The sequence below is a fragment of the Apteryx mantelli genome, chromosome 16, assembly GCF_036417845.1.
Source record: "Apteryx mantelli isolate bAptMan1 chromosome 16, bAptMan1.hap1, whole genome shotgun sequence".
NCBI lineage: Eukaryota > Metazoa > Chordata > Aves > Apterygiformes > Apterygidae > Apteryx > Apteryx mantelli.
In genome coordinates, this window is record NC_089993.1 from 20,607,930 (window position 1) to 20,633,761 (window position 25,832).

The 25,832-nt window shown below is 62.1% G+C and overlaps 1 protein-coding gene across 1 annotated transcript in view; it reads left to right on the forward strand.

Moving 5' to 3' along the window:
* The first annotated feature begins 5,975 nt into the window (after positions 1 to 5,975).
* RAB26 (RAB26, member RAS oncogene family) overlaps positions 5,976 to 25,832 on the forward strand; it is a 42,191-nt gene continuing 22,334 nt past the window's right edge. Inside the window, exons 1-2 of the mRNA XM_067306464.1 lie at positions 5,976 to 6,194; positions 7,457 to 7,567. Coding sequence (XP_067162565.1) covers positions 5,976 to 6,194; positions 7,457 to 7,567 — 330 coding nt within the window. The remainder of the gene's footprint in view (positions 6,195 to 7,456; positions 7,568 to 25,832) is intronic.

Consider the following 25,832-nt stretch of genomic DNA (forward strand, 5'->3'; position numbering starts at 1 on the left):
TCCGGGATGCCTGTTCCTGAGCCGTCTCGCGGGCGGGCGCCTGCACGCGGGCGCTCGCTTTGGGGCCAGGCCATGCCTTCCCCCTGTGCCCTGTGATAGCCGCTGCCTCCCCGAAAGCCTCCGCTCCTGCAACTGCTCGTGGGGATCTTGCCTTTTCCTTTAATAAAGCAGCTGGTTATTGCTGAGCTCCCTCCGCCTCGTGCACGCCGTGACCTCCGAAAGCTCAGGAGACGGGAGGCGACAGCGTGTTTGCTCCTGGATCGCGCAGGGTTTTTAAAGCCACTTGTGCCTTTGGGGCACTCGCGACTCGGAGGAAGCGAGGACGGACCGCGGGCGCCGGCGGTGCAGCCGGGGGGTGCAAAGCCGCGCTGTGCCTGCAGCCCCGCTCGCTGGCTCCTGCTCTGCCTCCCGCGCTCCGTCCCGCACCGTCCTCGCTCAGCCGAGCGCGCGAGCACCTGCTCCGCTCTAGCCAGGCGAATTGCCCCGGAAACCAGCGGAGCGATGACGGTTTGTACTCGCTGGGGTCCTGGCTTCGCTGGGGCAAAACGCTGTGCAAAGCTTAAGTGAGAAGCCTGACAGCTTCACTCCGTGTCATGGTACTTCATATACGTGAGAATTTACTTTCTGAAAAATTTTGTGCCTTTTGGACTTGAAATCTGCTTGAAAGACGCATCGTCTTTTGCGTGATGTATTTTGCCCAAAATAGCTCAGTGGTTACTACTTCCTCGTGTGACTGCGGTGTATTTATTTCCGCTCCCTCCGTTGTAATTTTTTTTTTTTTCCTGATCCTCTGTACCGAGATCCAAATTTCTTGAGATAACAGCAAGGAGAAAATATTCTCCGTATGGATCGCGATCAGCAGAGCAGATCACCAATGTAATCCATCAGGTGAAACCGCAACGAAGTTAAGTGCTCCCCCCGCAACGACAGGGCTGCCAGGCTGCACGAGGGCAGCAGACAAGGGAGCAGCCGCGGGAGCGGGAGAGGGCACAGCAGGGCTCCATCGAGCTGCAGTTTGCTCACACCGAATGGTTATTTCTGATCTCGGAGGAAGGTCTCGGCGCTGAGTAGGAACAGATTTTAAAATGCAAACTGCAGAAAATGATGGAAGTGGAAAACGCGCTCTGGGCCAGGAGGCGATCGCTTGTTCGCAGGCAGGGAACGGCTTGCTGCGGGGACGGGACTCCGCTGGTTCCTCCTACTGGCGAGCGCGCGGAGCGTTTCTCACTGCTGTTTACTTGAAGTAGGACTAAACGCCGGCCGAGCGGGTGCGAACTCCCTCCGTCCCGCCGGCAGCGCAGGCCGAGCGCACCCGAGCGGCGGCAGCGGCGGTGGCAGACGCGCCGGGCTCAGCAACCCGTGGCGGAGCTGCAGCTGGCCGGGAACGTCCTTGCGGCATCGGAAAGCGGCGCGATGCAGCCAGCCCACGCCGGAGACACCTTCCGCAGGGCCCCGGCCCCGGCTGTGCCGCTCCCGTCCCTGCACCCCGTTGCTTCGCGCCACTGTTCCAGGCGCCGGCTGGCTGCAGCCGGCCTCTCCGTGCTCCGCTGCTCTCCATGCAGGCGTAGCGCCTTCTCCTGCCCGGCAGGACAGGGCGAGATGGGCTCCCGGTCTCTTACCAACACGAGTAAAGGCTCGGTTAGGTCGGGGTTGGAGTGAGACCTTCCAACGTGCTGCCGAGGCGCGGGGGCTTTGCGCGCCGGAGCGGCGGCAGGCTTCGCCCCGCTGCCGCCCAGCGCTGCCGCTCCGTTCGTGAATGCTTGGCGCCCTCTAGTACCGCTTCCCTCGCCGCCCGCCCGCCCCTTCTCCCTTCTCTCCAAAAAACGGGGAAAAGGCCTTAGGAGGCCTTGCAAGCAAACGTGCGCTAAAGCCAAATGCAAGCGGAGCTCGTCAGCGCTAACAGAGCCAGGGAGGCACGCGGGCCGGCCGGCGCTCGTCCTCCGCCGGCGGAAACCTTCGCTGATTTTTGTCTTGGCACAAGCAAAATCAGTGCTGCGGCCTCGGCGTCGGCCAGGCTCGTCGGGACCCGGCACCGTGGCCCTTTCGTGGGGGAGAGGGCGCCGAAGGGGCCAGGCAGCACCATGCCCAAGCCCGTGGAGAGGGCGCTGGAGAGGGGAGACGGGCCAGCGGGGCAGTTCAGCGAGCGGAGGCGTGCTCAGGGTTTGCCTCCGGGCTGCGCGCGCCGGGACGGTGCCCATGGGGAGATAACGGGATCCAGCGAGCTCTGCAAAACCCCCTCAGGGAGCCGTTTGCAGCTATTACCAGAAGCTGCTCCAAAACTCGTGCAGTGCGTTGACTTGGCAGCCCCGTGGTGCGGGGCTGGTTTGCAACGCGCGGTGCGGAGCCGGCCTGTGCCGCCCGGACGCGTGCCGCGGGCTCCCATGTCCCCGCTGTGCTGCCGTCCCGGCAGCTTCCCGGGGAGCACAGCGTGTCTGGGCCGCAGAGCCCGCCGCGGTGCACAGGGAGAGCAGGAAAGCGTGCTGCAATGCCGGGGCCGCGTGGCTGCGCCCCGCACAGCGTGCTGGCGGGCGGGCAGGGACCCGTATTTGCTGGGTGAGCTCCTGGCAGGACAGACCTGGTCGTGGTGCAGCGGCACCAGGAGATGGCGAATGTGTCCGACCCCTCGGTACCCGGCTGCGCAGAGGTTTCTCCAGGGAGCAGAGTTTGCCCATGCTCGCGGGCGTCACCTTTGCTGTCGTGAGCAGACTGTGTGTGAGCAGAGCTTCCCCGTCCCTGGGTCACTGGGTGCCTCTGGCGTGGCCATGCACAGGGAGGTGATGCACAGGGAGGCGATGCATGGGAGGGGATGCACGGCGAGGGGATGCAGCAGGAGGCGATGCATGGGGAGGGGATGCGCAGGGAGGTAATGCACGGGAGGGGATGCACGGCGAGGGGATGCAGCAGGAGGCGATGCATGGGGAGGGGATGCGCAGGGAGGTAATGCACGGGGAGGGGATGCACAGGGAGGGGATGCATGGGGAAGGGATGCACGGGGAGGTGATGCACAGGGAGGCAATGCACAGGCAGGGGATGCAGCAGGAGGCAATGCACAGGGAGGTAATGCACGGGGAGGGGATAGACACGGAGATGATGCATGGGGAGGGGATGCAGCAGGAGGCGATGCACAGGGAGGGGATGCACGTGGAGGTGGTGCACAGGGAGGGGATGCACAGGGATGCAGGCAGCCAGCTGTGTCCGACAGGGCCAGGCTGCTCCACTGCGCAGGCACCAGCATGCGGCCTCGGGGCTCGGCAGGGTCGGGCAGGGAGGACCACGGCTGAGGACAAAATGCAAACACGAGGGCCTGGAGGAAAGAAAAACCCAGCAGTGCAGGGGGCAGAGAGGGCTGAATGCGGTGCGCTTGGGAGTGCGATCCTGCTACCAGCAGCTTTGCTTGCTGCGTCCCGCCGGCTCAGGCTGCAGCGGCAGCGGCACGTGGGCAGCGGGGACCAAGGTCGTGCAGTGAGCACGAGCCCTGGTGAGGCGCAGCGGGCGCCAGCGGAGCGAGTCGCCCCCGGCACACGGCGCTGCGGAGCTGGAGGTGGCGCTGGGGCAGCTCCCCGCGGCTGAAGCCCGTCGGACCGGAGCTGCTTGTTCTCTGGCGAAAGCAACACGTTGCTGCTTATTAAATAGAACTTGCCTTGCAAATAAATTATGGGGTTTAATGCCAAGAAACAAGGACTTAGCAACGGTCCAGGCTCTCTAGGGCTCCCGGGCATGTGCAGCCCTGGCGTGAGCTGGGCCGGGAAAAGCCTGGCGCCTCAGGAGCCGGGGTGAAGCCGTGGGTGGCAGCTGCCCTTCAAGACGCACCGGAGCACCCGAGGGGGCATCGGAGGGACGGGGCACATCAGAGCCGGGCACGGGAGCAAGCAGAGGAAGGAGGCTTGCACTGCCTTGGCAATACAAGAGAGAGGCAAATGTAGGAATTTAATGTATGCAAAATGTAGGAATTTAGCCTTCACAGCTGCAAGAAGAAAGCAGTCAGCTCCCACACGGCAATAACCGACGGGTGCGGGTGCCGTGCACCGAGACCCCCCCCGCAGCTCTGAGCATGCCGTGCCTCGCGGGCCGCCCAGCGTGCCGCCACGTAGGAGAAACCCCTCGGCCTCGAAACCCGGAGCGGCGCATCCGTGCAGAGCCGGGGCTGCAGCACCGGCAGCACCGAGCCCGGCGCCTTCGCTGCGAGACGCCGCCGCTCGCGGGGCCGGAGGAACAAACAGCGGCTGCGAGCACCGGCCCCGCACGGCGCTGCCAGACACCCCCGTCCGGTGCTGCCGGCTCCACGGGCCCGTGCTGTTCTCCCACGCTATTTTTAGGAAACGTCTCCGTCCGCTTTCGGCTGCAGTTATCCCATCAGCTCCTGCAGCTGTGTGAGGAGCGTTTCCCGGCACAGCCGAGGGCTTCGGGCACACACATCTTCCCAAAGAGGGACCTCGTGCAAGATCCGGCCGCCCCGGGGCATCCGTGTGACGAACGGCCCAGGGCTCAGCGGCCGCCCCGTGGCGCTCCCCTCCCCGCCGGGCCCGGGCTGCCCGCGGCCGCCCTCCCTCGGCTCCGCTCGGTCTGGTGCGAGCGTGGTTACTGATTTACGTCCTCATTGTGCGCCTGCCTGGCTGCTCGCCAGGGCCGTTTATTCTCTGCTCCCGCTTAGCTCTGACTGTTCGAGCCTCCTTTTCCAGTCAGGATGAGGCCGCGCCACTGGAAATACGTCGCGCAGATAAATGCATTTATTTCAGCCGAGAAAATCTCGGTGCCTCAGGTGCCATTTCGTTTGCAGATGCAAAGCACCGCTCGCCGAACCCAGCTGTCGAGACGGAGTGGAGCTAATGCAGGTTCCTGTCCTCAAATGAACCATGCCCAGCCCTGCCGCAGCCAGCCCTTGCCCCGTTGGGGTTTGCTATGCTGGGCCCATCACCCCTGTGCTGCCTTGCCCAGAGCCCCACGACTCATGGCGTCCCCCACGACTCGCCGGTGCCCGGCACCACTTCTCTCGCCAGTGCAAAAATGCCCCTGGCACTGCTGCCCTCAGGCACATGCAAGTGCATTGTGCACAGCTCCCTTCATGCATGTCTAAATGCCCCCTGTGCTGCTCCCTATGCACACATGCAAGCGCATCCTTTGCTGCTCTGTGTGCACTCAAATGCACCGTGCACTGCTCCATGCATATGCATGCAAATGTAAGCTGCACCCCTGTGTGTGTGCAAGTGCACTGCTGTTCCCTGTGTGTGTGCAAATGCACCAAGCACGGCTCCCTGCATGTGCAGAAATGCACCATACACCACTCCCTGAGTATGTGTGCAAATGTGTGCCACTTCCTCCTGTGTGTGCAAGTGCGCTGTACCCGGCTACCTGTGTGCGTGCAAATGCACCGTGCCCTGCTCCTGGCGTGTATGCATATGCGTGCCACCTCCTCCTGCGTGTGCAAATGCCCTGTGCACTGCTTCATGTGGGTGCAAATGCACTGTGCACTGCTCCCCGTGTGTGTGCAAATGCATGCCACCTCCTCCTGTGTGTGCAAACGCCCGGCGCACCGCTTCGTGTGTGTGCAAATGCACCGTGCACTACTCCCCGTGCGTATGCAAATGCGTTCCACCTCCACCTGCGTGTGCAAACGCCCTGTGCACCGCTTCATGTGCGTGCAAACGCACCGCGCCCCGCTCCCCGTGTGCGTGCAAACAGGTGCCGCCCCCTCCCGCGTGTGCAGCCGCCCCGCGCAGGGGCCCCGCTCCCGCGCGCGCGCGACCGCAGGCTGCGCCGCTCCCCGCAGCCCCGTCGGGGCGCGCGGCTGGGAGGGGGCGGGGCCAGGTCATACCCCGCCCCCGAGCCGCTCCCATTGGCGGCGGGGCGGGGCGGGGCGGGGCGGGGCGGGGCCGCGGCGGGAGGCGGCGGCGGCGGCGGCGCGGGGCAGGTCGGTGGCGGGGCCCGGCACAGCCCGCGCCCGCAGCGCCCGGCGCGGCCCCGGCCCCGGCCCCGGCATGTCGCGGAAGAAGGCGGCGAGGAGCAAGGGCGGCGGCGCCGCTCCCTCCTCCGCGCTGCCCGCTGCCGCCGCCGCGCAGGGGCCCGGCCGCGCCGCCGCCGCCGCCGTTCCTCCGCGGGGCCCCGCGCCCGCCGCCGACCTGCCCCGCAACGGCCCCGCGGCGCCCGGGCGGCCCTCGCTGAGCAGCAGCGGCGAGTTCCACGACCTGGCCTTCAAGGTGCGTGCGGGGCCCCGCTGCCCGCGGCGCCGCTCCCGCGCGCCTTTCCGGCGGGGACGGAGCCGCCGCGGGGCGCGGGGCGCTCGGCGGGGCCGAAGCGTCGCTGAAAAGGGGGGGGACACGGAGCAGGAGCCGGAGCAGGAGCCGGCGGCCTTGGGAAGAGCAAAGTTGGCTGCTTCCACGCAGGCTCGGGGCGGTTGAACCCGGCGGCTTCCCTAAAATGGAGCCAGCCCCCCTCGGCGCTGCCCCTCGACGGCGCCTCCCCGGGCGGGGGCTCGTCGCGCCGCGGTGCCCCCGGGACGCCAGAAAGCGCCGGTAGCAAAACCCGCTGATAGCTGCCTTGCTGGTTCTGAATCAGCGGTGGAGAGAAATTGCTCCATATTCAGTAAATATGTTTGTTAAGCGTTTGCTTGCTTTTTTTCCCCCTTTTTTTTAACCCTTCTCTTAAGGCTCATGAGCTCTGCCCAAGGTAACTGCTAGGTGTTGTCACCGGGGCAGGGGGCCGCGGGCTCGGTGCCGGCCAGCGGCATCGCGTGGGGCGACCTGCTCGAGGACGGGTGTCCAGAAAGTTATGCTGTGTTATACCATTTTGTGCTAAAAATGAGATATTCCCCCCCCCCGCCCCCGATCCCCCCCCCCCTTGCAACCTTCCCTCGGATCTCATTCACAGAAATACACTGTGAAATTCTGTGGATTTCCTGCCCTCGCCGCGGCAGGATCGGGAGCGAGGTGCTGCCCCCGCGCCCTGCCGGTATCGCGCCGGCGGCTCTTCCCGGCCCGCTCGTGGGTGAAGCGGCAGCGCCGTTGGCGGCGTCTTGATTTTTTCCCTTCTGATGAATCCTGCGTGGATTCGGTTTGACCCAGGGCAGCGCCTTCGTTAAAAACCATTTAAATTCAGTCACGGGCTAATGACTTACAAAGGGATAATGGCAGTCCATTTTAAGAGAGATGTAATCGTGCCGTTTAAGCGTAAAGCTGTGCAAATCAAAGCGGCTGTTAATACAGGTTTATTACGCAGCTCGGTATTTCTCAACCGCGGGAAGCTGTCGGCCTGCCAAGCCCGGCGTCCCGCTGGGACCTCGCCGGAGCGGGGGGGCTCCGAGATCCGAGGACGTGGCTCTTTGGCGTGATTTATTCCCTCGAGAATAAGGAACCTGCTGCGTGCTCCTGGGATTTGTCTCTTTGGGGGGAGAGGGGGAATTGCTTGGGTGGGTTTCCTTGAGGAAAAGATGGTGTTTAACCTTCCCCCCCCCCCTTTGCAGGTGATGCTGGTGGGCGACTCGGGGGTCGGCAAAACGTGCTTGCTGGTGCGGTTCAAAGACGGCGCTTTCCTCGCAGGCAGCTTCATCTCCACGGTTGGAATCGACTTCAGGGTAAGCGTCTGCTAACGGCTGCGTTAAACCTGGCCGCTCCGTTCCGCTCGGGCGTGCAGCCGCTCCGCCAGGAGGTGCAGGCCTCCGGGCTCGCGTCTCGGGGCGTCGTGCAGCTGATGAGCAGGGGACAAAGTCCAGGCCTCTGCCAGGCGGTTTTGTTCGCAAATACTTGCCGATTTCCCGGGTAACTGCAGGTGTCTGCTGCCTCCTCCCTTTCCTTTCCCTCTGGTGCAGCATCCCTCGCTGTGTGGCAAATGAAACTTCGTGAGAGAATAGGTGTTTAGGGACTGGACATCTGTCCAGTTAAAATATTTCCACTAGTAGTTTTCATTCTTTTTAGAGTCTTAAAAAAAAAAAAAAAGACACAAAACAAAACCTCTGTGAAACATCTTGCAAGCAAAACTTCGCAGTGTTGCGATACTGGTGCACGGCACCAGACTGCAGGGATGTGCAAAACCCAGCTGTCAACAGAAGCAGAATCCTTTTCTCATCTGAGATGTGAAATGGAAACACAAAATGTGGGGTGGGAAAAGTTCTAACAAATTAAGGTGATGTAGCAGAGAGGCTTCTGTATGTTCAGGAAACGGAGAATGCTTTTTCCTGCCTCTTAAAGAGCTGCTTTGCTTCTGTCCATGGATCCTGTCGTTTGAGGGCTGCGTAGACTCTGCATTTTGGGATGAGAGCTGCTGTTTAAACAAAACAAAACAAAAAACCGCATGGCAGCAGCGTCCTACCTGCTGCCTAGGACTCGTTGCCCCAGCGAGATGTGCAAACCCACCTCCCTATCTGCAGCGAGCGGAGGGAGCCGTGACCCCGCGGCTCCCGGCGAGGGGGGCGGTGGGTGCTGCCGCGGCAGCGCAGGTGCCCGTGGGACCGGCGTTTTGCGCCGTGAAGGGGTGAGATGTGGGGGGGTCGCTCACCCCTTTCAAGGGAAGAAGGAGGTCTTGCACGGGGGGAGGAATGCGTAAACCCTCGAGCGGGCAGGGGGAGGCAGTGCCCAGAAATGATGGTGTTGGGCAGCTTTTGCAGTTTGAAGGGACCGACGGTGCTGTGACAGCTGGAGGAACCGGGCTCGTGTCTCAGTGCTGCTGCAGGTCTCCCGTGCCGGGGGCGCACGAGCAATCGAATATTGCTATTTCCATGGGAGCAGCTTGTGTGCACAGTGCTGGGAGCAGTCGCAGGCGCCGGGGTCCTGCGGTTATCCCCGAGCTGTTACTAAATGAGCAACAGCGTTGGAGGGTGTCCAGGTGCTTTATAGCTCTGCTTTTATTTAAGGGAAACCGTCCCTGGGAGCGAGGCAGCCTTGCTAAGCCTCTGCAGCTGCTCTTGGCCTCTGGGCTCTCCAGATGTGCAGCAAAAGGCCCCGCTGCAGGCAGGGCAGGTAGCAGCGCGTTTCTCCATTATCCCCTTTTCCTGGGAGCGTGTTTGTGATAAGAGATCTCTGAACTGAAAGATTAGCTCTGTTCCTGCTGGCGGCCCTGGAAGCATCCACTGCTGGTGCGGGGCCGTTGGGAGCCGCACTCCTCGGCGCTCCCATCTCTCAGCTGCGTCCTCGGCACGGCACGCGGGCGAGTGGTCTCCGGGGCTGCGTGTTCCCTGCCGCGAGAGCAGGCTTCATGGAGAAAAACGTCCTGTCGATGCTTGTGTCGTTTTGTTTTATATTGAAGGGGTGGTAGTCCAAAGAGAGGAGACTCTAAGGTAATAAAAATGGTATTGCGCTCTTGTAAAAGCTGAAGAGGGACTGCTCTAGTGCCTCCGGAGTCTGAGTCTTTGAAGGTTTTCCATATTTCTTGACAAGAAGGGAAAAAAAAAACACCGGATGTCTTAGAATTTACCCCGTTCTGGTTCCTGGCTGCGGTTGGGTTGAACCGATAGCCAGGCGAGCGGAGTGGAGTCGCTGCAGGCGTTTTCCCGTCCCCTGGGGCTGGCGCCGAGCCCGTTCCCGCAGGGCGCTGTGCCACGCGCGGCCGCCCCTCGCCTGGAGCGTGGGTGGCATCTTTGCAGGGAGCCACGGCTGCGGTGGCCTCCTGAACGTGCTGCGGTCCGGGGCGCTGCCGTGCGCGCCCTGAACCCGTCGCCCGGGGATGGGGTGAGACGAAAGGGGAACGGGGCTGCTGCCGAGTTTTGCTGCAGAAATCGCGTCAGGGAGACGCGCTGGCAGGCTCTGGAGGGACGAGGGAGCTCCGTGGGCGGAGAGGAAGAGGCTGCCGCGCCGCGGCCCTGGTAGCTCTTGCTACCAAAGCAACAGCCTTCGGCACGGCTGGCTGGAGTCGCTGGCCCGAGGATTAGGGACTCGCTGCGCCTCGCTGGCGCTTCCCGAACCATCTGCTTCGCCAAAGCCGTGGGAAGGCAGCTCCGGCCCGCGGTGCCTGGCTCATGCCGCAGCCTCCTGCGGGGAAGGGCAGCGCGGTTCAGGTCGCTGTGCTGGGGAGAAAACGGCTCAAGAAATCCAGCTCCGGTGTTGAATTTAACGAGGAACCTGGAAGCGGAGCAGCAGGCTTGTTCCGCCCCAAAGGGGTGGTTAAAAAGCTGCAGTCTGGGTCCGTCTGCAAATGAACGTTGGAATAAAAGCAGGCGACCGCGTTGGCTTGCCCTGCGCGCGCGGTGCAGCACCGTGCCGGGGCGCCGTGCTTGCTCTTTCTGCAGGGATTCGGCGCGTGTGGCGATGCACAGGAAGAGGCACGTTCCTCCGGGAGCGCCGCGAACGCCCTGGAGCCGTCGTTCCTGCCAGGCGCGCAGGCGTTTCTCAGCCGACCCGTGCAGCCGCTGGTGCAGCGTGCGTGCAGCGCCGGCGTGCCGGTGCTCTGCGCGGCTCCGGCGTGCCGCGGTGCAGTAGCTTTGGCTCCGTTTCCGCGCCACGGCGGGTCCGGCGGCGTGTCGGCGCCTCCTCTCCGTAGCCTGCAGCCCTCCTTGGCGCCTCTTCCCTGGCGCCTGCATGCTCCCGACGTGCCCTTTCCGACAAGCAGCGTTTCCGGACTTGCTAGAGCCTTGCACCGGGTGCGGGCGAAAGCGTCGGGTGTTGCTGTGCCTGTGATCCAGAGCAGAGGCGAAAATACAACCTTGACAGCTTCCCGGCAGCCTGAATACCCGATGTGAGCACACGGCATTGAAATCCTTCCCGGAGGGAGCCTGCGCTTTCCTTCACACGCCTTCTGATGTCTTATTTTTATTTTTGTTCCCCCCCCCAGAACTCTTCTCAGTAGCATCCCAGACCTTTCTCTTGGAGGATTTCTCAGATCAGCGTCTCTACGTTGCTTGTCAGCTGGTGTACGAACAACAACTTTATAGTGCAGTGGCTGGTAAAAGAGATGAGGGAATGCTCAAAGCTTTTTGGAAAAAAAGTGTTTTTTTCCTGCACATAGGTTTTTGGTACAGAGCTGCCTTATGGGCTACAACTGGCCGAGTTACAGGGCTCGGTAAAGGTACTAAGTCGGAGCCATAATTTTGTACAAAGGTAATTACACAGTATTTCAGCTGTTCTTAAAATGAAAAGTGTTTTATTACTGATTGCAATGATTGATACCAAGGGCAGTCTTAAAATCCTGTGACTTATTGATCAGAGTGCTGAAACTACTGCTGCTGAGGAGCAATCCAATTAGGGTTAATTTACTTCTGTAATAGAGCTGCTAGCAGTACGTATATTTGAAATGGGCAGATTACACAACAAGAGGGATCATATACGTGCCCTAAAACTTAGTACTATCATCTTCGTAAAGCACCAATAATCTTCTCTGTGTGTGGAAATGGCTTTTTGATTATACGTCTCCGTTCCCATTAAGATGATGCTGTTTGCAGGGGCTGCGTAATTGGGCCCCTCTCCCCGCTGGCGTTGCGAGGCGGACGAAACGCCGAGCTGATGCCGCTGGAGGCTCCTGCTGCAAGAGCACGTTTGGTTTTTTAATTCCTGCATATCTGATAACGAAGCTGTCCCCTCGCAGCTCCTTTTCCCTGCAATCCCAGGGTCTGGGATCGGATTCTCTGCCTGAAGCAAACCAGCCTGTTGGTGACGGGTCGCGGGAGCGTGGGCTGGCGGCTGCTGGCCATCGCCGCGTGCTGCGGGCGATGCTCATTAACCGGTCCAAGCGCTGCCGATGCACTCCGTCTCCTGTGCCGGGGGGGCCGGTGCCTCCGGGGTCCCAGCGGGCTGGGGGTCAGCGGCTGGTTTTCAAGGATGTCAAACCATGAGATATGCGCCAAGCTGCGGCTGATGGGTTACGTGGGCCTGAGCAAATCTAAATGAATAGAAATCCATTTAAAATTAATCTCGCGTTACAATTCCTAATGGCCTCTTAGGGTTTTTCCCCCCCCCTCATCATTTTATGTTACGGAGAACCTCTCGCGTTTTATTGTTTGTTTGCAATAGTCTCTTAAACGGAAAAGGTTATTGTTCTAAACAAATTTGGAAAACGAAATGGAATGATACTAGGGAAATAAAGATGTTTCTGTTATGGAAAAAACGCCTCAAAATGGTACCTCTTTGCTTCTCGGTTTGGAAGCATGAAGCCCTTCAGCCTCTTTCCTTCTTAGAATGGATTTCTATTGCGGGAGCATTTTTAGCTCCTCAGGAAATATCACTCCTCTGCTCTGGAAAAGTGCCAGAGCTCTCGTGAGGCTCTGTGCAATCCGGGGCTGCCAAGCTGCGGCTTTGGATAACGATGAAAATGCTTATTAGCACCGAGCCCCGACCCGCCGCTGCCACGCGCGCGAAGCTCGGGCCGAGCGGCGCCTCTGATAGCGTCCGGCGCTGCCATCCGAGGGAGCGGTCGCGGGGCAGAAATGCCTGCCCGGATCACCGGGCTGCTTCCTGCAGGGAGAAGGGCCCAGAATTATTTCTTTCCTTCCAGTTTCCCCACCTCGGCACGGAGCTTGGGTGCCTCGGGGCTCCCCAGCCTTTGACGGGGGGAGAAGCAGCCAGCGGGGAAATCGGGCAGCTCTTGGATGGGATCTCGGTTTATCTGCAGGTCTGCGCGGGAGGTCTCGGTTCGCCCGGGATGTTCGGCATCCTTCCCAGCGGCTGGTTTGTTTCTGCAGCCGGCGCTCCGTGCAGTCACCCCCACGGGTGCCCCCGCTCCGCTCGCCCGCGGCGCGGATCGGCAAACAGGCTGAGCAAACGCCGTCTCCGCTCCCGACGTCTCCGTCGCAGCCGTTGCCTTGGGGCTTTCCAGCCATCGCTAGACGACCGGAGGATCTGCCAGCAGAGCCGTGCCGGCCGGGCGCCAGGCCTTCCTCCCGGCCCGCGGGGTCTTCCTCGCCACCGCGGCTCATGGAGGGGCATCGCCCCGTCGGTGAGGGCACGGCGAGCCCTGGGGTCCGGGGAGCTGGGCCGTGCTGCTGCACCCCAGACCCCTTTCCCTGATGAAGGCTCTGGGCGCTTTGGGATCCGGCTTTGCAGTGCATCCCACTTGGCGGCGGCTCCCACGCCGCAGGGCTCCGCGCTTTCTCTTGGGGTTTGCAGAGATGTGCGCGTGTTAAGATTTTTGCGCTAATTGGACCCAAAATGAAAAGAACATGGGAAAAAAAAGAAAAAATTAACGCCAAGACTCCTCTCCTTGGAAAGAGGCACTAACGAGTTCCTTTGCATTAGCAGGGGAGCTGGTTCCCGTTAGTCAGTGCGACGAAACCATACGGAGATGCTTTTCTGGGTGAGCTCAGAGCGGAGCTGCCCTTGGTTTCTTCCCAGGCGCGTAGCGGTATCGCTCCTTTTGGTCAATGCTGTTACGCGGCAAGCGTCCTCGTCCACGCCGTGTGCGCGCGCCGGCTCCTCCGGGTGCCGTGGGAGGAGGTGGGAGAGCCCCGGCTGGGAGCAGGGTGCAGCCTGGGCGAGCCGCCCCGGCACGGCCTCCGAGCGGGCAGCTGCTCCCGGGAATGTTTCCCCTAAGGATTGGGCTCTGGCTCTCATCGGTTTGCGCTAATTTGCATAGAAAATCTCTCTGCCGGTTGCTAATCGGGGCGAGCCCTGTGGCTGCCCATGGCGTGCCCCTGTGCGCCGCGGGGAATCGGGCGAGCTCCCGACGGGAGCGCTCTTTGCTCCGGCCTCGGCTCGGCCGCAGTCGATCTCCGCGCTGGAGCGGTTGCTGTGCTGCAAATAGAAGCTGCCATTTGTGACCCTGAGCTTTAAGGACTCTTGATTACATTCAGCCCCTGCACTTCCCTGGAGCCGGAATCAGCAGTCGGTAATATGATTTTTGCTTGAGAAATTTGTTGTAGCTCTATGGGGTTTTTTTGCAAATGTGTGTGCACAAAATGCCCGATGCTGGGTGACGGGCTGGCTCCGTCGGCACGCTCGGCTTTGCAGGAGAGATGCAAAGCCCTGTTCCAGCAAGGCGGGATGTGCGGACTGACTGGCTGCGACCTGGCTTTGGCAAGCCTGAGCCTCGGTCTCCGCGAGGTGCCGGGCGGTGGGCGAGCAGCTGGGGCACTGCGCGGCCGCCACGCTGCTCTGGGCTTTGCACGGCAGCTGGGGTGCAGGCGTCATCCCCGGCGCCGCCGAGCAGCTCAGGACCGCAAAGCCCGGGGCTGGTTCCTATCTCGGTTGGCATCGAGCATTAGCAGGGCCAATTTCTGATGGATCTTTCTATGCAAAATTAGTCGTGAACGTGAGAGGAAAGGCAGTCTGGATGTCAAGCAGAAAGCTGCCACCGCTGGAGCGGGGCCCTGCTCCGGGGCAGTTGCTGCAAGCCCAAATGAAGTGGATTTAGGTGGATCTCCTCGTGGGCAGCCGGGGTCTCAGGGCACCGCCTGCGTCGCCTGGGCTGACTTCTGGGTTTCCCCTTCGTGGTGCCGCGGGGGCCAACGTTTGGGCTGGGAAGGGATCCTTGCGTGCGCGCCTGTGCTGCGACGCGGGAGGCGCCGGGCGGACGCGTGTGCCGATGTGCCGGTACTACGGGTGTTTTCCCAGCAGCTCTTTGTCTGGAATTGGCTTGTTCTGTATCTCTCATTGCTGTGTGCATTTTAATAGAATCCGGTGGCTGATCTCATACGTCTGCGTTTTTTATATTTGCTATAAGGAAAGCTGGGCTAAAGTTGCCTGCAGCTTTGCTGCAATATTTTCCACCCATTCCCAGCATCTAGGAGCGTGTGTGTCCCGTCACGGCCGCCGCAGGGGCCCGTCTGTCCCTGCCACCGGCCGCGGGGCTGGCCGAACCCGGCGGGGGCTCGGAGCGCGTTGAGGCTACGCGTGGAAATTCACCTTTGTTTTATCCGTGCATTTAACGCCTGGCTCTCAGGGTGGCGGCTCTTCTGCAGCCGCTGCTGGTTTCTGTTTCCCTGCTCCCAGGACGGGCTCTCCGGGCAGGAAACCGTCATTCTGCCTCGAAGCCACGGCCCCGCTTTGCTCCCGGCTGCTGCCCTGCTCCCTTGCAGGGGGACGCTGCTCCGGCAGCTCCTCATCACTCCTTGCCTGCCATTTGCACGCAGGGGCTCAGCTGCCAAGCGATGCTGGGAGCAGAGCCCGGGGCCGGCTGCACCCCCTTGCTCACATCTGCTAGTGTTTTATTCATGTTCCTTCTGCTCTTATGTTTGAAAAAATAACGCACCGCCTCGGTGCGCTCTGATCCTGCAGCGCGCCCGCAAGCTGCAAGCACGAGCGTGCCGCCGGTAATCCCAGCGGGCAGCGAACCCGGTTCCTGCCGCAGGGAAGGCAGGAAGAAATGAGATTAAAGTCCTCAAAGCAGAGAGGTGCGCGAGTGGTGCTCGGAGCGAGAGGCTGGGCCGGCCTCGGAGACGCCGAGCCCTTTCCCCGTCCGCGGGACGTGCTGGTGGGGAGCGAGCGCCCGTCCTCCCGCCGGCCACGGGGTCCCAGCCCCGGCTTGGTGGCGATTCCCTCTTGGGCCCCCCTTGGCAAAACGTTTTCGGCCAAGTTTCCTAACGCTCGTCCGCGCTCGGAGGAAAATGGGTTCGAACGCATAAGTCTTTCCGCATGGCGCGCGCCTGCCAGGACACCCGAAACACGAACCACGCTCGTGCGAGGGGCCAGGAAAAATAACGATCCCTTGTCTTGCGTCCAGACTCTTCCGCTGCGGATGCAAACTGAGAGCCGGGCTTGGGCGGCGGAGATGCGGCGGTGGGATTTCCATCCCCGCGGCCGCTGCTGCCCGGCGCCTTCCCGCCATTGGGAGGGTCCTCGTGGGTCCGGCTCTTTCCAGGCTAGTGGGAATAAAAGGTTTAATGGGCTCCGCCGGAGGGCAGGCAGCCTCGGGTCCTCCGGGCTGCTCGGGCGCTGCAGCGTTAAAAAGCACCTTCAGGAGCTGCTGGCAAAAGGGAAGGAAACCACCGAGCTGCTGGCTGTAACCTGCTTCGGGGCTGTGGATCTGCTGGCGGAGGCGCTTCTCCCCGTTAGAGCTGCGAGACCGTTTAAAAACCCATTATAGGGATGGGGACCAACACGCTGGAGACTGAACCGGAAAATGCAATTCCCGTAAATAGGCCGATGGGAGCGAGCTGGCGAGTCCGTGTGCCGGCGGCTCTGCTGACTGCCACGGGGCTCGTCTCCATCGTGCCAGCCCTGTCTTCTCCCACCCGAGACCCGTCGGCCCCCCGTGCCGCTTCGCTCGCGGTCCGGACCCGCCTGGGAAGAGGACGCGGCGGCGGTCTCCTGGCAGCCTCGCGCTGCTCTTCGTGGCAGTGGCCGGGACCGTCGGCAGCAGAGGGGATGCAATCCGGGCGAAGACGCGGCTCCTTGCGTCCGTGCCTTGCCCTCCGAGGCAGCTCACCCCGTCCTGGCAGGAGACGCGGCCTCTCCCGCCCCAGGGCTGAAACGAAGCACGGCCCGTTTGCACGCTGAGCATCCAAAGCAAATCTGCTCGTTTCTGTGCGTGGAGAACACAAGCCGACTGGCTCCCGAGGCCCTTCAGTGTCTGACCAGAATGGCTTAATTTCATAATGCTTTAACTTCTTTTCCAGGCAAGTTGCACAGTAGTGCAGAAGACACTTGAAAAGTGGTGTCCGGATGCGTGTGTTTTAATTAAGACGTCCCCTTGCAGAGGCGGTGGAAGCCGGGGTGCACTGGGCAAATGGCTGGTGTCCCGCTCCGGCTGACGCGCTCTTGTCCTCGGCGCACAAGCGGCTCCCCAGGGACGGCGCCATCCCCAGCACAGGGAGAGGCGCTGCCCTCCCGCGGGTGCTCCCCCTCCTCCTGGCCTCTCATCACCCTTCTTTCACCTTTATTTTTGCAACGCCCGCAGCAGCCTCTCCCTGCAGGGTTGCCCGTCTCAGGGAAGGGAAGCGTTGCTTTGCATAGCGTAAAGTTGCACGAGTGGCGATGTTTGGCCGTAATTTGGTGATGGGGCTTTGGAGTTTCTTGCAGGAAGTGCCCAAGAGCTCTGCTGCGAGCGGGAATTCGTCAGCGCAGGAGGAGCGGGATGGTGCAGCCACCACACACAAAACCCTTGTTGCTGCGCCGGCGGGAGGGCGCCCGTGCCAAGAGGTGCCCAGGGCCGCCCCGCGGTGCCTGGCGCCCGCGTGGAGCCGGACAGTCGTCCTCGCCCGGGAGAGGAGCGGCGGTGCTACAATCCCGGGCATGCGGGAGCCGCGACGCCTTGGCCGCTTCCGGCACATGGCGGGGCTGATCCGGGGCTGCTCAGGGTGCTGGGGCTGCAAGGGAGTGTTTTACCGCCTGTAAAACATCTAAATGGGCGTTAGAGCCAGGCTAAATGATTTGGATCTTCGGTGGCATAAACTTGGCTTAAATCTGCTTTTTATTTGTGATAAAATGTTGAGTTTGACCACGCAGAACTGGGGTTTTGTCTGAGCGTGGAGGGAAGGAGGCTCGGCCAGCGGGAAGGGCGGCCGCGCACCTGCGCCATGGGCCGGCCAGCGCTGCCGTCCCGCCGGTGCATGTTTGGGGCGGCAGGGGACTCGGCCGGGTGACTCCCCCCTGGGAGTGACGGGCAGCGGGAGGCACAGTGCTGTGTGCAGCAATTTGGCTTTGGCTGGCGCTGGGGAGGGCGTTGCAAAATATGTACCTGAAGGAATGGATTAACGTGTCGAGCAAGGAAATCCCCGTGCTGGCGCTGCCCTGGCGCAGCTCGCGCTGGCCGGTACAACTGCGCTTGCCCGTGCTGCCGCAGCTGCGGCAATAGGGAGAGGGCAGCAGCGGGAGCGTCGTGCAGCCTGGCTGCACTGCCCCGGAGCTGGCATGGGTGGGAGCTGTCCCCGCCGGAGCGTCGCCCGGCCGCTGGGACAGCTTCCCTCCCTTTCGTCCTCTTCCGAAAGAGCCGCTTTCCTCCTTTGACCTGCAAAAGGGCGAGAGAGAGACCTGAGCTGGGGAGGTTACGGGTCGATAGCCTGCGCGCAGGGCTTCTGTGGCGCCCTGCGATGATAACGCCGAGCGTTAGTGCAGGGCAGCGATGAGCCTGGCCCGGCATTCGTTGTGCCCCGAAGCTCCGAGCGGCAAGAGCCCGTGCCAGATTGCCTCCCTTTTAAAGAGAGGGGGAAAAAAAAAGAAAGAAAAAATCCCATCCAAGTGCATCCGAACCGTGTTTCTAGTCCGCGAGCGCTGCCAGCGTGTTGCACGTCTGAGCGATTGTCCACTCGTCCTTGGCTGGCGCCGAGGAGGGATGCGGGTTACTATGGTAATCAGGAATTTGAAGATCAAGCGCTTGTTTACCTGCAGCAGCGTTGCCCTTAGGAAGCTAAATACCGTGTAGGCGCCGTCCCCGGGGGGCAGTGGGCACCGCGCCGGTCCTGCGCGGCCATGCCAGGGCGAACCCGCGGCATCCCGCCGTGCCGCCGCTCTGGCCGCAGCGGGGTCTCGGGCACCGTGTGTGTGTGTGCATGCGCATCCTCGCGCCGCCGGCAGCCGGAGCGGCGGGATGCCTCACGGCCATCTGCCGCCGTGGGTCGCGGAAAAGGGTTTGGCAAGTGGAGGGGGCTTTGCCGGAGCAGCAAAGCTCCCTGCACCGCGCCGGGCGCCGGCGAAGCGGGGACACGGCTGTGCCTGCCGCTGCTCCTCTCCCTGCGAGAGGGCCGGAGCTGCCAGCGCTCGCGCTGCAAGTGCTCTCCGGAGGACCGGTACGATCCATACAGCTCTGCTTGTCTGCCAGGGGCATGGAGCGTTTTTAATCCTAGCTAAGCACCGGATAATCGCCTTGAGGGATTGCAAAGCCTCTCAGAAACAACAGCAAATATTTCATGTTTGTACACGCATGGGAAAAATTATTTCTCACCAGTCGTAGCTAAGAGCTGCCGGGAGCTGGTGCTCCGTCAGCTTTGGGGGGTGACTCCGGGTGTCCTGGTCCGCAGGAGTCCCGGCCAAGGAGGAGCCCGGGGGGAAGCAAGGGGCCTCGCTCCCCTTCCGCGAGTCTGCGTTCCCGGCCGGGGCAGCAGCTCCGCGCTGCCGAAGGGACCCGCGCGCGGGAACCTGGCTTAGTTGTTATCCCAAATGCACAAGCCTCTTTGGGCGGAATTGGTTAAAGACGGTATCGTGGGGCTTACTGCAGAGAAGGGCTTAGGCCAAAGCTTGAAAAGCGTCGAGATTCGCTCCTAGAAGCGAGGCTGGACTTTCACGCGTTCGGTGCACGTCGAGCGCGGACACGGACTAGTTTAAAAAATCAGCAAGCGTTAAAGGCTTTTGGCGGAGCGTGTCCCAGAGCGCCGCGATGCCGGGCGGGCACGGCTGCAGACGGGCTTGTTTCTCGCCCGATTTTTTGCGGATACCCTTCGAGGTCTCTCGCCCGGAGGGGACGCGCCTGCCCGGAGGCGGCTCCGAAGGGCAAAACCCCTCCGAGCCGGGGACTGGAGCATCCCGCGGCCGGGAGCGAGGGGAAGCTCCTGCGCCTCGTGGGGCTTCTCCCGGGGTGGGGGGGGGGGGCTCCCAAGCCGGTGCTAGGGAAGGGCCGGAGCCCGGGGGGGGACGTTAACGTTAAAGGAGACGGTGTGTCCGGGCGGAGGGGGCAATAAACGCAAACACGCCGCCTGCGTACGGTTCAGCGGTGAGAAAAAAAAAAAGGTCTTTCTGCGGCAGCCCTGGGACCCCGTCGAGCCGCGACGTTCCTGCGCCCGAGCGACGCGTTCGGGAAATGGAGGCGTTCGCTTTCCACGCGTCGCTTACGCCGGCGTCTCCATGGAAACCGCTGGGCCGCGTTCCCCCCCCCCCCCCCCCCCGCTGACGGGCCCTGTGAGGGCCGCTCCGAGGGAGAAGCTTGTGTGACGCGCGCCGTTTTGTGGCGTTCGGGCTGTTGTTAGCGGAGCTCCGCCGAGCCGCCGGGCTTTTAGACGTCTCCGTGTCGCACGGTCCTCCGCTCGGCTGCGGGGGAAGAGGGAAGGGCGAGGGCGGCCTGCCGCGAGCGCCGGGGCGCTGAGCCGGCTGCGGGGCCGCGACGCTTCCCACCCCCCCCCCCCGCCTTCACCCTCGCTTGCGTCTCTCCGCTCCCGGTTAGCGGAAGGCGCTCGAGGCCGAGGCTGCCCGGCACCTCTCCCTGTGCCCACGGAGGTGTTGGCATCCTCTCTCCGGTGTCCTTTGCCCCAGCCCGTAAAACCACCCCTTATTAAGGCTTTTCCGCCCCAAAGCAGAGCGCCAGAGGCTGCTGGAGGCTCCAGGCCCTCTGCGGGAAGCGCACGGACGGCGCTGGCCGGCACCTCGGCCAGAGCAGGGATGCTCGGCCTTTGGCCTCCATTTCCCGGCTCGGTTTCCCTCCGATCGGTTGGGTATCGGCAGATCCCCTTGGCAGCGCCTGCCTGCCTCGCCGCTTCCTCTGAGCCGATGGCTAAGGAAAACACGAGCAAACAGTGAAAACTACCTGCTCTCCGGCTGGATTAACGATTAAGCAAAGCCGTTACGGGGGAGTTTGCAGAGAAGACCACTGCTTGAGGGACCTCCCTGTGGAGGAGGTTTCCGGATGAACGTCTGGTTTCCGGACGGGCATCCCTGTCTGCACGGATTTGGGCTGGTTGGGTGTTAAAGCACCGAGCAGGGACCTGGGCGGCTCAGCGTCGGTTCGGCCCCTTTTCCGCATGCGCTGGCCGCGGGGGCCAAGTTCCTTGGGTTTGGTTTGGTTTTTTTCCCCCCCAGCGTTAAGCGCGCTCGGCTCTCGGACCGCGGGGGAATAGCCAGCCGTCTCGCTTGGGTCGCCGCCGTGGGAAAACGGCATTTCCCTGCCGCCCCGGCGCGCCCGGCAGCTCGCTCTCCCATCCCGCCGTCTGGAAACCCGTCTTTGCTCCCTCCCACGGGTTCGACGCTTTTTATTTAGCCGCGCTTGCCGCGGGCCTCGGCGGAAGCGCCGGGGGATTGTTGCTACTCGCAGCCTCTCTTTTTAGCGCCGAGCGGGGATTTGGCAGGAGCGCCGGGCAGCCCACGCGGCTCCCGGCAGGAGCTCGCGCCTCTGCCCGCGCCCGGGAAGCGCGGGGACGCGGGCGCTCGGGGACCAGTGTGCCGTGCTGTGCTGTGCCGCGCCGGTCTCCCTGCGGCGTTCCTGCCAGGAGGACGGGCAGAGCCTTTGGAGCGGGAGCTGCGGCCACGGGGCCGGACCCCTTTGCTTTCGCTTTGCAGCCGCCCGCCGGCACCTTGCAAATGTGCTGGCGGCGGCGCGGCGTGCGCCTGCGGGAGGAGGAAGCAGGGCGGGCTGGGGGGAGACCCGTGTCGCCGCAGACCGGGGCTGCGGTGCAGCCCTGGGGAGCAGTCGCAGTTTGTGCATTTATTTTCCGCCTCCGTCACGCGCCCTGCGGGGTTTTGCACCACGGTGAAGGGGTGCCGGAGCGTGCCGGGCCGGCAGGCTGCCGGGAGGGAGCCGGAGCCGGATCTCGGAGGCGGTGCAAGTCGTTACGCCGCTGGCGTGGGCTTGCTCAGACGCACAGGAATCAATGGTCCCTGAAAGCCGACCAGAGAAGAGCGTTCCCAGGAGAGCATGCATCACAAATTTTGGATGAGCGGGCTTTGCTTTCCCCCCGTGCACTGGCACCGGCAACGCTCCCGGCTGCACGTGCACCGCTGCTGGCATGCTGCCGCAGAGCCGCACCTGGAGCACTCGGTGCAGCACGGACCTCGTGGGGCAGCCACCGCCGCCGGGCTGCGACGTGCCCGGCTGCCTGCGCCCCGGCTCTTTGATGCAGTTTGCTGCGGGGTTTCGTTCAGGCAGAGCTTTCTCAGCCCCATTAACATGCCGCGTGTATAAATGCGCACGAATTAATGTGAGAAGCGTTTGACAACGCCTAAAATAACTTTGTTCCTGAGCAAGCGTTAACGCACGGCGTATGTGCTTTTCCTCCTGATTAGCGCGCGCATGAGGTCGGGCGGCTCCTGGGTGCAGCCGGCTCGCGGTCCCCGGGGCCGGCAGAGCTGGGACATGGCAGCGGAAGAGCAGCGAGCGGAGGCGCTCCCGGGGCACGAATCCCTGCAGCTCGGCTCGGAGGTGCAAATCCTCTCCAGAGGACCCTGGCTCCTTCAGCCCCAATCGTTAGCTGGCGTTTGGGTCTTCCAAAGGCTGTTCTAGCGGGACAAAAATGAAGGCAACCACCTGTGGGTTCTGGTTCAGTTTTATTTGCAAAAAAAGGGTTTCCAAATGTCTCCCGCTCTGAGCAGGGTGGAGAGCGGAGCAGGCAGTGTCTTTGCTCTGCAGTCTCCGGCGTGCTGCTCCTGCAAGCCCGGCACAGAAAGCAGCAAACCTGCGTCTTCTCTGCGGCTGCCGGCGGCTCTGCCCTTCCCGACGCCCCAGGGCTCCCTCCTGCCGCCGGCCGGATCTGTGCCAAAGGCTGCTGGGCGGCCCAGCCGGCATCCGGGACTTGGGGTGTGCGGTGCCGAGGTTTTCGCTGTTTCGCCTCCCTGGCCATCCTACCCGGCTCGCGGCCCCTCCACCATGCAGCCTCACCGGGCGCGCTGGGAGAGCGAGCGGATGGGTTTTATTTAATTGGGTGTAATTATACTGTTTCTTCCAAAATCTGTGTCTCAGCATCCTCTTGTGCGTCACCTGGGGAAGGAAGCTGGCTTGAGCAAACGTGGAAGCAATTAGGTATTTTCCTGCTGACTTGCACGTGTTTGGAAACCCTTCCGCAGCTCTTCTGCGAGACATCCAGGCGGCAGCCGTTGGAGCACGGCTCTGGCGCGTGCCCGGCTCCGGCGCGTGCCCCGGTGGGATGCCCTGTGGCTTTTCGGGCACGCCGCAGCGGGACATGGGGCGCGGGACACCCGTGCTGCAGAAGCCTGGACCTGCCTTTGCAGGAGCTGGGAACGCAGACCCGGCGGCAGATGGGGCTCGGAGCCTCCCCGGCAGGATCGTCTCCCTCTGTGAGCAGCGAAAGCCTTCGTGATCCCTCGCTGCGGCTGACTCAACAGCTGCCACTTTCTGGGGAAGGTGATTGACTGATTCGGGGCTGTTACGGCAGCGGGTCTCGGCGGTGCGGAGCGGCGTGCCGCCCGCGCGGTGCGTGCTCGGCACCCTGCGGTCGCGGGGGCACGTTTTGCGCGGGCGGGCGTGTGCCGGAGCAGCGGCGCGACACGTGCAGCGCATCGGCAGCGGCCCTGCGGCTACGGCTTGATTGCTGTTTTCTAGAACTTTTCATCTGACTTTTACTAGGGAGCTTCTGCACTTACGGCACCAGTTTTTCTTTTTCAGCAATGACGTGTGCTTGCAGAATGGCTTTGAGGTTGGTTCGGGGTATTTTTTTTGTGTCTGCAGACGTAACTTTTTGTCAGGTGAAAGTTGGCAATCTCCTCTCTGTTCTCCGGGAAGCAGGAAACCAAGCTTTCCTCCTAGGAAAGGAGGAGCAGGAGAGGAGCGAAGGATGAGACCAAATCCCGGAGATGTGCCGCGTGGTGCCGGAGCCGGGGCAGCGCTGGAGCCGAGCTGCGGCAGAGCGGCTCCCTCTCCCCGTCCCTCAGGCCAGGCGCCGCCGAGCCGGCGCGTCCCCCCTCCGTTCATAAGCAGCTTGCAGCGTTCCTGCACCCGGCAGTCGGGATTATCTCTGCTAACTGCTGCCGAGGTGTTTCGAGGTGCCAGCGATAGACTGTCGAGAGGCTGCCGGCGTTGGACTCGGTGCCCCAGCCGAGCGGGGCGGTGGGGAAGGGAGGCTGCTGCCAGCACGCCGTTATTTTGCATTGCGCTGGTCTCTTTTCTGTCCCCTTCTGCCCAGCAGCTGCCGCTCGCTCGTGTGCAGCGGCCGCTCTTCCCGCGGGCGAAGCGTGCTGGCTCGGGGCAACGCAGCCACCCTCGCCGACAGCACGTCGGAGGCTGGTGCCCATCCCGCGTTTCTGCAGGTGTTGCACCAACGCGTGCATGAAGACCTCTGCTCCGCTCTGCAGCGGTTTTCCTGGATTTCCCAGATTCCGGCTGGGGCAGCAGCCAGCGGCCCGTGACAGCGCTGGCGGGAGCTGCTGAGCCGCGCGCTGCTGCGTGGCCTGTCCTCGTGCCGGAGCTGCGCTTTGGCCGTAGAAAAACGGGACAGCTGCTGCGTATCCCAGAGACGGCCTGACCCCGTCCTGCAGCCGGCTGCGCGCCTTCGCTCTGGCTAGCGACAGCCGATAAAACGTGCGTTTGCCGCCCTGGAGCTGGGCTCCGTTTGCATTTGCCCACCGGGCTGCAGCGGTTCCCGCGGTGGCTGCGCTGCGCCTCTCCAGGCTGCGCTCAGCCGTGTCCCTGGCACGGGGCCGGCGCGCCCTTCCCTGGGAGGGAAGCGAAGCCTTTGGGATCCTTGGCTGCTCTTTGCTTTGGTGAGTTGTGCCGCAAGGCTGGCTTTGACTTATTGCAGTGCATCTTAAAAATTGTTATTTGGGAACGCGAGCGCCGTTCCCTGCCCGCCTGCTCGGTGCCGCTGGGCTCCGGGGACGCTGGCAGGTATGGGCAGACGGAGCAGCGAGGGTTTAGTTGCTTCCTAAAAGCCAGTTTTCCCCTTCCGTGCAGCACGGGTGCCGAGGGATTTTTCCGCGTCGTTTCCCATTTTAGCAGAGCTGAGAGAAGCGGGCAGGCTGTGGCATGGAGCAAGCCAACCTTGCAGAGAGTCTGCTCCTCCTGCACTAAAAAAGCGGGAATTGGGGGCTATCGCTAGACAGAAGAAAAACCTTCTCAAAGATCAAAGTCCCGATTTTAATTAAAATGCAGGCTGACATTCAGTAGTGCGCTGTGCCCCGCGTTAGCATTCACGAGAGCTCGTGTTGCCGGTTTTTTGTGTAAGCAGTGAGTGGTTTTGAGCTGCCGCCTCTGTGGCTTTGCAGAGGTAAATCCAAGGTGAAGGCACACTTTCCGCTTATCCCGAGATCTCCGCGAGGCTTAATTCGGGCTTGTTCTTCTGCGGTTTGCACGGAGAGGAGGGGGGAGCGGCGCGGGGAGCGCTGAGGCTGCTGTGCCAGCTGCACCTCTGTCGGCTGCCGGCAGGATTTGGGTGGATTCATCGGTGTGTGCCGGAGCAGAGCGCTCGGCAGCGAGGATGAGGCGAAACCTCAAACCCCCTCGCCTGGACTTTGGGAAGCAAATGGACTGCGGAGCAGGTTTCACCTGGTCTGCAGCACAAATCCGTTTCCGGACACGGCAGAAATGGGCTGGGGGTTCGGCGGAGCGCCAAGACACGTTGCCTGTCCTTCCCAGTGTTTTAATGAACTTGCACAGATTTCAAAAAATCTGGTTATAACCATTTAGTCACTCTTATTTCCCTAAATTCTTTCCTTTAAGGATTTGGCTGGACTCGTGCTCCCACCAAGCAGAAAACCTGACTTTCCAGAGCTGCCTGGTGTTTCAGCTGGAGGTGAAAGATGTGCGCGTTTGTGCGGCTACGTGATAAAAAGCTGCAGATTCATTTGTCAGATCTTTGGGGAGGTTTTTTTTAGGGATGAGAAGTGCTATTTAACAAGGCTGCGTGCAAAGTCGTCTCCAGAAGGTACTCGGTTACTGCCAGGTGCTGCTCGGATGTTTGCTGCTGGATATTCAGACCTGGCTTGTTTGTTTGTTTGTTAGTTGGATTGCAAAGTGATGTCTGAAACTTTGGGAAAGTTTCCTTCCGTTTTGGTGCCGGCCCTGCAGTACGGACCAGCCTGGCTTCCCCCGGGCCGTGCCTTGGGCTGTCATTGCAAAGACAACTAGCCGCATGCGCCGTGCTAAGCAGGCTGGTCTCGGTGGCCAGAGCTTGAGAGCCCTTTTCAGGGGCACCTTCAGCCAGGCAAAGTGAATCCACTAAGTCAAGGGAAGTTATGTTTTTATAGCGGAGGTTTTGCTGGGGTCACATGAGGCTCTCTGCAAAAGGCTGGCTTTGTAGCTCAGAAACCGAATTAAAATATTCTTCAGGCCAAATGGAAAATGATTGGACCCAGCATAACGCCATGAAAAATTAATCCCTACTGATTGCT